General features: G+C 42.1%; 2 protein-coding genes across 2 annotated transcripts; both read right to left on the minus strand.

Annotated features, from left to right (window-relative positions):
* Positions 1–591: 591 nt before the first annotated feature.
* Positions 592–9587, minus strand: stxbp2 (syntaxin binding protein 2). Its single transcript, XM_076144237.1, has 19 exons — positions 9493–9587; positions 7826–7875; positions 7663–7744; positions 7175–7251; positions 7005–7080; positions 6699–6802; positions 6266–6414; positions 6090–6174; positions 5051–5181; positions 4856–4963; positions 4609–4666; positions 4432–4497; positions 4262–4342; positions 2847–2988; positions 2619–2725; positions 2451–2549; positions 2288–2373; positions 1305–1462; positions 592–1220 (listed from the first exon to the last, which is right to left on the minus strand). Exons 1-19 carry the CDS (start codon positions 9527–9529, stop codon positions 1141–1143), a joined length of 1776 nt encoding a protein of 591 aa, XP_076000352.1. The 5' UTR covers positions 9530–9587; the 3' UTR covers positions 592–1140.
* A 1949-nt stretch (positions 9588–11536) lies between these two features.
* Positions 11537–14114, minus strand: pet100 (PET100 cytochrome c oxidase chaperone). Its single transcript, XM_076143966.1, has 4 exons — positions 13999–14114; positions 12545–12631; positions 12401–12433; positions 11537–12015 (listed from the first exon to the last, which is right to left on the minus strand). The coding sequence occupies exons 1-4, from the start codon at positions 14023–14025 to the stop codon at positions 11926–11928; spliced, it is 237 nt and encodes a 78-aa protein (XP_076000081.1). The 5' UTR covers positions 14026–14114; the 3' UTR covers positions 11537–11925.
* Between the last annotated feature and the right edge of the window lie 277 nt (positions 14115–14391).

Here is a 14391-nt window from a genome sequence, read left to right on the forward strand (position 1 = left end):
AGGTGTTTGGATGCAACGACCTGCCAGTGTTGGTGTGAGATACAAACACTTAATTTGTAATGAGCTTTCAAGCAGGTACGCTCCACTGAATATCACAACACTCACCCAATTCATGTTCAACCCCATAGAAACCAGCATAATGGGAATTAAACAAGTAACAACTTGTGCTGCCTTAAGTGTGGGAAATCTTTTCTTACTACGAATTTCACTGCACTTTGGAGATTTCGAGCATTGCCATTGTAAAAGCACGAGGTTTCCTTTCTTCCATTTTGTGAAGCCTCACAGGCAGGCGCTCTTTCCCTGCTGCTGGCTGTTACAAAAGAACAACTATGAATATTCAAATTGAAGGCAAACTGTGCTGACCAGCAGGTAAAGCAAACCTGAATACAAACTACATTTGATCTGTAAGCCGTGAGGGCAGAGTAGCTGCAGGTTCCAACCAAACCATTCTCCATCTGAATTCACCCATCAGCTCCTGCTGCGATTGAGGTCAAAGGTTTCCAGAACGAAAGGATGGATCGATGGATTTCAAATATTGTTTTGGCAAGATTTTAAGCCTTTTAGTCAATTATGCACAAGACAAGAATAGCGTGAATATTAAGTTACTTTTATTAATCATTTTGACAACAAAGAAACAAACACCCACCACACTTTCTCCCCGCCATCCTATATAGAAGTATATAATAAATGTGCAAGATTTCACACAACAGCAGTTGAGACATTTTGTGCGAGAGGAAACTTCCCGGAAAAGGGGACAAAAGAAGATGACACCAAGAAGACAGAAGGTAGCAAACTTTGAAAGGTCAAGAATTCTCTTGTTAAATCTATGTTAACAAAATAATGTGAGAATTTCGATATAATTACATAATAGATACAATCGTCAAAATATTCATGTGTCAATATTCAAATTAAATAGTTCACAATCTAAATCACAGCAGTAGTATATACAGAACCCATTTCACAACAATAAAAATATTCTTTTTATATAAATCACCAGTGTTTCCTATAATGATTATTTGTAAAATTTCTCTTCATGTTTGACTTTGGGTGTCTGCGATGCTACAACAGCAGACCAGTAAGCAATCGTCTTGTTTGACAACCCTTTGTTTCAGTGAGCTTCTCCCTGTTCCCTGCTCATATCTAACAATCTGGATTAGGAACTTGGTCCAGAGTCTTCAGGTCATTGAGGAAGCTGGTTGGCGTCAAGATGTGAGACGACCCTGAGAAGAGACAAGAGCTCTGAGTTGCTGCAGTCTTTCGCAGAAAGCATGTGCAAAATCCTTTCTTGAATTTTCAGTTCTTACCAATCAGCACCTCCCATTTCCCATCATGGGCTCGAGTAACTTCATAGGCAGCTCGCATCTCTGAGTGCGACACCCCACCGATCACAAAAATGATGAGCCGTGGGCCAGAACGATATTCTGCTGGGGATTTGTTTTTGTGCCACTGTCCCAAACGGGCACTGTGAAAGAATGAAAATAATACTTCAGCTACAAGAAACTTTCCCTAAATTAACAGCATGTTTATCTGCAGCTAATTTCATCCGATTGCTACGGACAAATAAACAGATCTACAAAAGCAGAAACATGAGAGCCGCCCAATACCATGAAATGAGATTGAAAGTCATCGACATTTGAAATATCATGATTATTACTTCAACCAATACTGATGTGAAAGCACCAGCGGCACGAGCAGCCGGATTTGGAAGTGTTTACGTCAAAGCTGTAAGATGCAACATGTCGCGACGCGACGCCAGAACTGCGGACAAAGATGAGTCTTTTTATAGAACGATATTATTTATATACAGTATAACCCAACAGCTGTCGTCAATAATGGGAGCGTCATTGTGAATATGACTACTCAGCTTTAAATATGAGAAAGTACTTTGCTAAAAAGGAAGTAGACGGGGAATTGCGCATTACTCAGATTATGTGTGAGTCCAGTGCCATGCAGAGTGGTTTGTGTAATCACCAGAATCATGATGGGAACTCCCTGAGGGATTATCAGCTTTTCAAAGCCAAACTTTTCATCTCCAACTCGCTTTGTCAAAAGCTTGCCTTGAACTCAGCCACAGCCATAAAAGCTTTGATGGGACAATAATAACCTGTCTGGTGGCCCACATGATTGCCGCAGTGTCGCTTTGCAACCAAAAAAATGACAATGAACGTCCTGAACGTCCCAAAGATGTGATGAAGGATTTGCTCATTCATTCACAAGCCAACCATGCCAACGATGTAACAGTGCGCACTACTACAGTGTGTGTAGTTTGTCCTCTCCGAGCACCCACCTGACTGCAGTCTGAGTTGTGCCGATTGGAGCAGGATCAGAGATGAAGGGCCATTGCTTTCTGTCCAGTGTGTCATCTATGACATACTAGGACATAGAAAAACAGATTAGATACAAATCTCAAATTCATAGCAAACCCTGAAACCTTCATCAGACCTTCATACCTCCATGATGTCTTTAATGGTGGGCGTCCATCTAGAGAGCTGGTATGTACTATCTGTGCGCTGCTTTCGCTCTGGCAGAGTCTTCCCAGCGTTGGCGCCCTAACGGAGCAACATGATGAGCCAATGCCATAAAGAATGCAGCGATCTAAGTGCAATCGGGAAAGTTACCCCAGCGATGATGTTACAGCCCAGGAGCTGCAGGTTGTTGATGATGTTGCTGTCTGGCTGTATGTTTGCATGCTGGATGAGCTTGGTAAGGTTCTCCTCCCCGATGCCTGCATGGAGAACCAGGTGTTTGGTGTTTAGAAAAGGGAAGTCTCCAAATAGATACAACACATAGACACAGGTAACACTAACAGGCCAACAGGACATTACTAGTTGTGTGAGTGAGCCCACCTTTTTTCTTGTGGAAAATGAAGAGCAGAATGATTCGGATTTTGTCGTACGGGTCCATTTCTTTGTCGAGGAGAACAGGCACAATTCTGGTCATGGCGTCTTTTATAGGGTCGCCTTCCCCAGTTACACCCATCGCCAAGTCCTGTGGAAAGAAACCGCAGTTAATCATTAGCTTCGAGCGGGGATCGTGAATTGCAAATGACACCTCCAGTCAGCTGGCAGCAGAGTCACAGGGCGGCTGATGTGAGATAATGATTGGTGAAGGCTGGTATGCTGCTGGGAAAATAGTCCAACTGCCTGTTCTTAATGTCGGAACTGAAAGAATCTTTTCCCAAAATCCTCTGTGTAAGCTCTGTGGTGAGTAGGGATCAACAACAGAGATGTTTATGTGCATCTGACACTGGGGGAAGGTTATAAGCCATATAAACATGCTCTACAATTAGGGTCCACCATTCCTACAGAGGCGTGTACACACATATGTATTGAGTTGCCAGAACAATGTAGAACATGTATTCAAGAGCAGCTGAGAGGGAAACGTTGCCATTTGGCTTGTGCTGTGCAGTCAGACAGTCAAAACATGTGCAATGGATTAAAGAGGCGGCTTTCAGACATACTGAGAATCCATTAGTGCCGCGCAGTGAGGCGGTCCCAGAAAAAGGCCCCATTAACACCTGCAGTACATAATGCCACAACCGCGCGTGGCCAATAGTTCCCATTGTCCATGTAGCTTCCTCTGATAGAGGACTGAACGTGACAGGATACTTGCCCCGTTGGAAGCTGGGGTAAGGTTGGCACATTCAGACAATAACCAGATACCGGACAGTGGTCTGGGCTTTATTCAAGGCTCCAGTAAGCTTCTGTTGATGGAGGGGATTTCTCCGTGGCAGAGCAGCTGATATAAGTGTTATTAAAGGTCTTTATACTGAGTGATGACATAACGACTTCCTCCTCATTTGTGTGCATGCAGGCTTCCGATGCAGATTCCCGATTAACTATCCCCACATTGCCCATTTGGCACTAAGAGCGCCAGAGTAACTTAATGAGGATGGTATGACGGTTTGGCGATGCTCAACAAGCTGAGTGACTGGGACGATGTAATGAGTGTGCGTGTCAGACATGCTCTCGTAAGATGCCGCCTGTCAGTGAGTGATACACTGTAGCTGGATATCCGACCAGATCCCTCGATATAAACCTAGAGATTCATAATTCGGCTCAGGTTATTACTACAGCAACTCCAACTCAACAGCGACTCAACTGGAATAAATCTATAAATAAATCCATCTAGAAATACGCCAAAGACTCATTTGAACGTGTCAGAGCTGCTTGATGGTTTGGAAAAACTCCATCACATGAACGATGTGATGATCTGTAATGTTACGATTGTTACCATCTGTACTTGTCACACGAGCACTGACCTGTTCCACTTCGCAAAGCTTGTTGACAGTGGCGTGGAACCTGCTCATGCAAGCCTGTGCTAGGTTCAAATGGGTGGAGTACTGTGAAGAAGGAGAAAGATGTGTTAAGCCACCGAATAGAGTTGTAAGTCAAAAAATGATATTAACGACGACATGTTGGCTTTCCTCACCATGCTCAGCTCCTTCTGATACTGTGGCATCTTCTTCAACATCTGAGAGAGGTCTTTTATGTTGGCCTGAAGTGACAGACACACTTGAGGAAACAGTGCAGCAGAGCTAAAGTCTAATCTTTATGTCTGGCGTCTCTAACAACATCTTAAGAGTCGGTATCACACATGGACACTTACATTGTCAGTGCACATTCTCTTACTCTCACAAAAGGTGCGCAGAAGTTCTGACACTCTCCTGTAGGAGTTTGGGAAGAGTTTAGTTCATTTGGAAGTAAAACCGCAAACAAATTTTAACATTTCACAAAACGAGAATGAAAGAACCATTTCATTAGATTATTTAACAGTACAAGTCTAAGTCTAAGTTTTAAATTTATACCTGGAAGAAGCCTGTGTGGAGATGAAGCGCATGTAGAGTGTTACTTACGTGTTGACATCGGCGATGTGCATGTGTCTGAGCTCCATCCAGAGCTCGTCATCTTCATCCAGCAGCACTTCTCTCTCGCTTGCATTCCCAATGCCAGATGTCTGATACCTTCAAACGGACGTACATAACACAACCAAGTGAGTATGGACAGACTGTGCGTTTGCAAGAGAAGCAGTGCGGCTGCAGGTCACTCACTTGTAGATGTCCTGTTGAATATCGAGCAGGTCGTAGGCCATGGCCTGGAAGGTCAGCTCGTGGAGGATGGGCGAGACGGGATCAAAGCCGCGATCCACAATGATGAGCTGGGAGCGGGCCTTATCAGCGCCCTAAAAACAAACAACTTCATGAATATCCAATGCTAACTGAAGATCATACTGAGCTATTTAGCTTTCATAAAATCTAATTGAGTAGTTATTTTTCACTGTCCGACATATGAAAACAAACAAAAAGTCCTTTACTGAACACACAAGATGCGATCCAAATACAGACTTGAAATTGTGGTAGCGACTCAGCAAACTGTCAGAAAAACTATAAAGCCAAAGGAAAGTGGAAGCCAGACCACCACACCTACAGTATGAGCTTGTTGGACATCCCCGTTGCGGCACAGGTGGCGCTCCACGACGCTGAGCTCTTCAGTGAGACAAATTCTACTGCAAGTGTTTGTCTATGGAAATGGTGTGACTACGTGCTCGATTCTAAGCACCTGTGAGCAACGGGTGTGGCTGCAACACTGGAACTCACTAATTAAGGGAGGGGTGTCCACATACTTTTGACCATATAGTGCATGTCGAGCGCAGCCAAGAGAAATATAGAGGAAGTGTAGACCACACACACACACATTCACACACAAACACAAACACACACACACTGTGTTGATGTAGTGTACATCAGATGTCTGGGCGAAGAAGAGAGCAGTTTTACGTGCCTGTTAAGACGCATCGCAGGAGGAAGGACATGTCAGCTAAGAAAGGTAAAGAGGAAATAGAAGAGAGAGAGAGAGCAACATCCAGCAAAGAGTCAGAAAAAACAGGGACACCAAATGAAATGAAACCCAGAAGCCACGGAAACGTATAGAACTTACGAAGGCACAAAGCTTCCCAATTACAAAGTGATAAATATGAAAAGGTGGTTTAGCTTGAGAAAACACAAGAAACTACAGCGTCAGGTGTGTCTGAAAAAATGCAAAACCCATAGCAGGTGTGGTGGGCGGTACAGTATCACTGCAGGTCCTGACCTCGCCCATGCTCGGGTTGTCAGCTTTGTGAGCGTTCAGCCGCTGGCAGACCTCCTCCGCCAGTCTGGCGTTCTCCTCGGGGCCCCTGAGAGACGAGAGAGCAATGCAGCGCAGAGTCACCAACTCATTTCACTAGCAAAACAGATTTCCGTGAACCTCATGCAGGGCCTCTGTACCTGCGGTAGCGGATGGCAGGGTACTCCTTAAGAGTGTCACACAGGGTTGCGATCTGTTCAGCCAGATTCTCCATCATTTTGCTTTTATCCACGGTGGTTTTGGGGCTATAAAAGGAGTGCATGGAGGTGGGGTCATCCATGGTGTACACCTGCAGGGGAACAGGATCAGCCCAAAGACAATTAGAGGGAAGAAGAAGGAAGCATGAACACAGCAGTTTGTTAGGTTTAAAATGTGGAACCATAAACACACACTCACACATCTAACAAAGGTGTGAAGAGTGTGAGGCAATAGGACCAGTTTAATATAACCAACATGCTTGTAGGCTTCATCCTGTACAGGCCTACAAACACAGCAGGAACAATAACCTCATGGAATCAACTTTGTATTGTGACGGATCGTCTGAACTTTGGTGCAGCTGTGGAAAATTCTCACCTGAGATTCGTAGGGCAAGAAAGCAACATTGATCTCCTTTAAAGTCTTGGCGACTTTGGCAATTCTGGATTTTCCAATCTCAGTAAAGAGACCATCAGGACAAGCTGCGGGAGAGGAAGAACTATTAGGAATGCAGAAAGTGTCAATAAAACAACAAGAACTTTAAATTGTTGCATTCTATAGATTATTTTAACGACAAATCAAAAGAATGGGAGGAATTTGGGGGATTAACACAGAAATAATCATTCAGTTAAAGAGGAATATTGTATTAGATGTGATTTAAGACAAAGAGACAAATGATCTTACTGTCAGTGAAGAAGATGTGTGCTGCTTTGTAAGTGAGGGCGGTGTCTTTGAAGTCTTGAATGAGAGCCCGAACTGACTGCAATGTAAAGACATTGAAAAAGAAGGAAAGGAAATATGTCAGACACAGACAATGACAACACTGTTAACGTGTAATGGATGAAACTGCTCACCTTCTCCACTGGTGAAATCAAATAGATGGCCTCCAGACTGGAGATGGGCTCCCTGCGTTTGTTGATATCCTCCACAACTGAGAAGCACAGAACAGACATTGCACAACATCTAAATCAATCTGATTAAAGAGCATGAAACTGCAAATGTACACACACATGGAGTGACACACAGGGCCATTATAGTCGGAACATCTCACTGAACTTGGGGCCAGACGTCCTCAGGATATTTACTCAATTGGCTCATTTCATTTAATAAAGCACTTTGAGAAACACTTTCAACAGTTAAAATCCAGAAAATCCAGTGCTTAACTAAACTGAGATAGGTGACTAAGGTTTTGCATCTGGTTATGACACACAATTTAACATCACACCTAAATACCAAAACTGATACAGTATCTATTAGTGCTTTAAGGTTGATCCACCATCTTATACACAGAACCGAATGATGCAGGACCAGGAACAGGACCAATGACTGCCCGAATACTTACTGGTGACCCCCTCTGCCAAGATATCGGACATCTTACAGCAGGATGACAGAATCCTCATGCTCATGTGGTCAACAATCAGGACCTTCAGAAAGACAAGGTAAGATGGTTATAAATTTAGCGGGACCATACGAGGGGCTTCCTTTCTTCTTATGACAACAGTCACCTTCCACTCTCCGTCCTTCTTCACACTCTTGATGACCCCATTGAGGATTTCTGTCAAAGAGAAAAAGTATAAATATCAACGGAACTCAGATTATTGCTTGACCTGTGTATTGTACTGAAAACAAGTCATTCATATTCAACAAATTTAATACTGTCTTCAGGACAGGTGAGCATTTTGACAGTGGTTAAATTAACAAAAGCCAAAAACCACTTGCAGGAAATTCAAATGTCCATTAGAAATTAAATCTGGCAAAAAAACATGATGGAATTAACACAGAAGCTTAGATGTCTGGACTCTTTCAATCGGGGGAACAGGAAGTACAGTCCAACCAGCCCATATTAAGCAAATGTGTTTACAAACTCGGTCAGCTGGTTGGGTGTAACTTCCTTGTGTTATACTGCTTGCTGAGTTTAGTAGCATAGAAGAATCATGTCATAGCATATTTGCTCCAGTCTCTTCACAGCAGTTCTGGTGTGGTACGAATGGAACACAAACTGTCTCAAAAGACATTTCTCAGTCCCATAATGCTACATTGGCTGTGTCACTCACTGGTCTGTCACAGGAAGGGGAAGGCAACATGACACATGACTAATGAAGAATTTCATGACATGCAACATCATGATCTTTACCCACAAACTTCCTCAATATGTCTTAGAAAGGTATCACTCATTCCACGGAACATTTGGTTTAGTTTACCTATAACTACCACATACCATCCACTTGCTTCCTGGAGTGGGATACGAACAATACATACCTACCTGGAGTCATTCTTGACTAGACTACTACTTTATGATTTATCTTAACTGTTTCAATTCTATTATAGTTTTCTTTGACATCCAAACTGCACTGCAACTTCCTGTTTATACTGCTGTGATGTAATGTGACTATAAACTTGAGGCACAAGTTTCATTCAGTGGTAACAAAGCAAATAAAGCAAACGATTATATTTCCGTTTGCCACGATTGTCTGACTGACTGGTTGTCTAAACATCTCAAGTTGCAGCTACATCACAATCAAAGAGCAATTCCATAATAAATATTATGAATCAGTCTTTTGTTGCGTTTTGACAACAATTAATCTGAGCAGACATGTCGACATCTGAGTTAAAGATTGAACTGTCGCCGTCAGCGTCACATCACAGCGGCTCTGAATAATATAATTAACCTGTTGAATATTTAGAGAGTATCCAGATAAGCTAGTTTGACCTGAAGTCTAAAGAACTAAGAGGAGATGAATACAAACGGGATCAACTCGCTCTCGACAGGCACATTGTCCGGTTAGCTCTTACACTTCCTACACCTGCCTAATGTTGGCCATGAACGCACCACCGAGCTAACAGCAGGCAAACTGTTTAAATGTCCATCAAAGTCACATCAACAAAGCGCTTATTCATTGTATGGTTTATCGCCTCAGATAACAAACACACACTTACACGCACACGCGCGCGCACACACAGCGGCGTCCTGCTGCTTTTCGACTAATATGTGTGTTGTGTTTGGTAGCGTTCGCATTTTGTGAGGAAGCGGAGCAGGAACAGTCTTCCCCAGTGTTCGGTGTGACAGTATAATTAATGAAACCGCTCCAGACCGGGACAGAAAAATGTCATACGCTTCTAAAACTCCTATATATCGAATATTTTGCGATACTATGGTGATCTTGTCACTTACTTTCTCCCACTACCGCCTTCAGCCCGCCCGGTGCCATCTTGAAGCAGTTTGTCAGCTTGACGGTCACTTCCGTGTTGTTGAGCTGCTCCCGTTCAAGCAGCTTGTCGGTGGTAAACATCGCCTACTGGTTGACCCCGGTATTGCAAGCTACATTTCTTTGATTCTAACTGATACGGAATCATCATGACAACAGTTGGGTTGTCAACATTTATAGTCACACACTTACATATTGTTGTGGCAGTTGTTACCGTTTCTATTAAAAATTGAACGTCTTGAATTGCTACAACACGCACTTCTTGTTGTTTTATTTGTGGAATTAACCCACGTTTGTTATATTTGAATTGATGTATATTTTATGTGTTGACATCTATTTTTTCTGGTCTTTGTTCATTGATCTAATTCTATTGCCTGATTTTGCTGTATCACTGAACTTTTCAATAACGCTGAAACTCTTTTCTGTCGGATTCAGACGTACTATAACTCATAATTATATTGTAAAAATGATCCTTGAGTTCCACTGTGTTGTTTTTATTGCCTTTCTATAAACTCACTGTGCACCCAGATGACTATCAAAGACAGAATCTCTGACATCATGGCAAGGTATTATCAACATACGATTATCACGTTATAAAATATTATAATGCTCTAGTATCGTTGAATGACACTTCTGAATGAAGAAACAGCTGCTAGCAAGTTGTAAAGCACTCAGCTCAGCTTTGGTGCCACCAGAGCCATCCAGCTGGCACCTTCTGATTGCCAAATACTATTTCAGGGTATAATCTGAGCCATGGGGAAATTGTGTCACTCACTCTGATCAGTGGGGATGTTGGAGGATATCCAGTGGAAAAAGACAACCTTCTCACAGAAGACATACTTGGAAGATCACGCATAGCTGGACTCTGAAGTGCTCCAACTTTGAGTTTCATAAATTATATTCAAAAGGATTTATGTGTTTAAGTGTTTGTCATAAGCAAGTTCTAATCACTACAACCTGTTATAACAAGTATTACCTTGCTGTTGTTACTTTGTTCACTTCTCAACACATATTTGAATTGACATTCACTTTTCAATGCCATATAGAGGATGAAATGATATCTGTGTCATGCAAGGACTCCAGCCCTGACTCAGTGCAGCTGTCGATGAGCTCAAGGCTAACCTTATAGTTCCCGGCACTGGAGCTGTGCACTTCCTTCTGGAAAATGGATGAGCGACTATCTGTCAGACAGAGACACAAGCGTCATCATTTATGTCATCAAAGCATAGCGTCAAACTTTACTCTGCTGCGATTGTAGTGTAAAAATAAGACACTTTTAAATAACTCAAAGCACTCTTACACAAGAATACAGGAGACAATTAAACAGTAGTTTTATTTCAACAGTCAAGTGAAATCTGAGGTACACTTCCATGACTTTGAGATCAGAATCAAGTTTGTCTATCTTGAGTCATCTGTATAATTTTGCTAAGTACATTTTTATCTTTGATATTGGCCATTCTTCCAGATTTTAGGGGGGTTCTGGGAATTACTCAGCAAAGTTATCCAGATAACCTCAACCTGTTTCAGAAAATGTAAGTTTAATCCATGAAATAGATGTAAGTTATCTTGTTCAGGCATATTACATACTGGATGTGCAATGTGATACCATCATCTTAATACACATTGTAAATATAAATCCAGGTTTACATGGGAATGTGTTTTGGTGTCCCATGTATTACAATGATTTATGGGGGCCTGTCCATGCACAGGCTGCTGGGGTGTATAATTACACTCTCTGGAAACCCATTTTAAGACCACAGGAGCCCCCTTGTGGTCTTGAATGGTAGACCTGGGCAAACTTCAGTACTAATTTGACACATGGGAACTTGCCCATAATTCTATAAATGTGCAGGTCTGGGATAGCAGGGATAGTTGGATTGTGCCAGGGTTTTGAGGGAAGGATGAGTGCAAGACATTCATATCACTGCTCAAATGTCTCTAGCGGATGAAGGTGAGGTGAAACAAAAGCTCTTATTATGATCACAAACCACACAGCAGTTGTTACAGTGAAAACAAACAATCAGGCTTTATTGGTAAACTACACAAAATGAAACCCTGCCAAAATATAAACAACTTACAAAATAAATTATTGGAATAACATATGACGCAGAAACACATATTGCAAAGCCAAATCATTATTTTTTCACTTTTGTATGAGAAATACACATTCATTTTGATCAGACATTTAAATGCACAGAATACTGACATATGCAACAACTTGTGTGATGGAAATTCACAAGGGAAAATTCAGCAGTATCACCTTCCAAAAAGATGTTCAATGTTGCACTGCACTTCCAGTCCAATCACTTGCCTCTTGCAAAAAAAAACCTAAATAGAAACGTGACCAGATACTCCATCTGGTGTTCTGGAAAGTCTCGTGATTCTTCATCATATAAGCTTCAGTTCTCAGACGCCAAAGAAAGCTGCTTTAATATCCGCTGCTCCTTGCGGATGCGCATTCGGTCTTTGAAGTCCTCCAACTCTTTTCTCTGTAAATAAAGATGAAGACTTTGAGTCCCCTGGTGGACAGAACGGCACCTACAGGTTCTCCTGAGGTCCAAACTCTGCTGCCTTTTGAAGATATGTTTAAAATATGTTGTTCGCACTGGAATTCCTACAGTGACAAACTATTATAAGCTGTCTAACTAGAAACTGCATGGACCATGTTTGAATGAAAATACTGTGTAAATAAATGTTAAATGGTTGAGCTCCTTTCCTCAGAATTGCACAATAGCTATAGCGGTGCAGGCTATCAAACTGAATCGATACAATCAGATGTGTGTGTGTGTGTGTGTGTGTGTGTGTGTGTGTGTGTGTGTGTGTGTGTGTGTGTGTGTGTGTGTGTGTGTGTGTGTGTGTGTGTGTGACACTTACATGCAGACCCTCGTCAGGAGGGAAGATCTCCCTCTGGATACCACAGATGATGTCACCATGGATGAGAGAAATGGAGAAGGAAAAACATAAGTACACTGTTCATTGAATGGAATCAGTTAGAGAGGGGGAAACAGCAGCACTGACCTTTCTCTTCACAATGTACTCCTCAAAGTACTCCGCTTGATTAGAGACCCAGAACATGGCCACAGGAAAGGACAAATACAGCATCATCTGCACAAAGCACAACCAGACCAGCAGGTGTATTGGATTAAAGAGAGGCCCTGTTAAATGGTGACAATAGTGTGTATGTGTCAGTAATGTCAGATGTAAACAGAAAGAGAGCATTTAGTTGTCCCCTCAAAAGTTTTATTTCTGAATATCATTTTAGTTAAACTGTGTCACCAAAGAATAATATTCAGTTTCACTGAAGTCCTAGACATGAGGAGATATTCAGATAGTGTGCATCCGTGTAATAAACACTGAATGGATAGTAACAGGGACAAAAGGGTCTCTTTCTGTTGTCAAGAAAGAAATTGAGTTGGAGCAGTTGGAGAGAAATTGGAGATGAGAGACATGGACCTAAGATATCAGGACTGAAATGACATGGTCGTGAATAATGTTGCCATTCTTAATGTCACCATTCATAATGATAATATTTTTCAGGAAGGAAGTCACATTTCTTAATGGCATCATCATCGGGAATGATGTCACAGGTCTTTAATGACTTCATCGGGAATGGTCTCACCGCACTACTTTGAGACCACGCAGGAAAAAATCAGAAAATGAAATTGCTCATCATGTCCGACTCATGCGGAACTACAGTAGTAATACTCCTAAGAGGACACATTGGAGAACAACTCCCCCTCAGGTTGGATTTCACACTGACCATCAGCAAAAGTCAGGGTGAAGAGAATGAGTAGGTTGGGATCTACCTTCCTCAGCCTGTGCTCGCTCATAGCTCAACACAGCCTTCTCCAGGAGAAAGAGAAGCAGCAGCCTGAGCACGGTTGAAGATGAGATGTTACAGGATGCTTGGCAAGAAAAGTTAGAAATAACCGAAGGGCACATTTAAGGGGTAGAGGAGTAAGGATGGCCGGGTTGAGGGGTGAGAAACTCTGGGAAAGCACACAAAGGGTCTTTGCTCTTGTCTAAATAACAGCCATCAACAGATTTGGCAGGTCGAACACAAAAAAAGGGTGTAGGATTGTGATATTAAATAAAGGAGCAAACACAAATGTAAACATGTATTAAACCCCCAAAACAGTCGAAGCACCGTTTTCATAGCGTGAACATTTAGGCAACCTAACATAATAAGACCAGAATGCGAATTATTTAACACTTCAGATAGTAATATAATAAAATATTCCTGTTTACAACATGTCGTCACTACACGCAACCGGGGTCACCAGATTACACGGTCACTACTTCACACGTGACAACTGTCCTCACGTACACCGTCATGACCAGTGTTAGACAACAGCGAGGTCGCAACACATCAAGTTACCTCGATGATCTCTGCTAAAAACGCACAGTATCATACGTGAACTACCTACAGTCAAAGCTACATATATTTAAATCATTTTGTAGCGGCTACTTACCCTAAACACTTCTATTTTGACACCCATTTTCACATAAACTCCGGACCTTCAACATGGAAGCGTTAGCTCAACTTCCACTAAAGGACCTCCAGACTTCTTCCGGGTTGCTCCACGGTCCAATCACAGGAGAGGGACAGCTACTCACACGCATGCGCATAGCTTTCTAGAATTTAGGTATATATTATTATATATTTTTGTATGGCGGTACCGTATTTGTCCACCAAAGGACGCTGCAAACCACCGGTTATTAATATGTCACTTTCTCGTTATTCTGTTTTCCCTGAAGAGAAACTTTGAGTGTACATGATCACAACATGGTCATGTATCTAATGAAACATTATGGGGACTTTTATGGGGAATGTCATGGGGTATTGTGAATTAAGATTAACATTG

This window comes from Genypterus blacodes, unplaced genomic scaffold (genome assembly GCF_046128005.1).
Source record: "Genypterus blacodes isolate CSIRO-AG114 ecotype Tasmania unplaced genomic scaffold, CSIRO-AGI_Gbla_v1 ptg000028l_1, whole genome shotgun sequence".
NCBI lineage: Eukaryota > Metazoa > Chordata > Actinopteri > Ophidiiformes > Ophidiidae > Genypterus > Genypterus blacodes.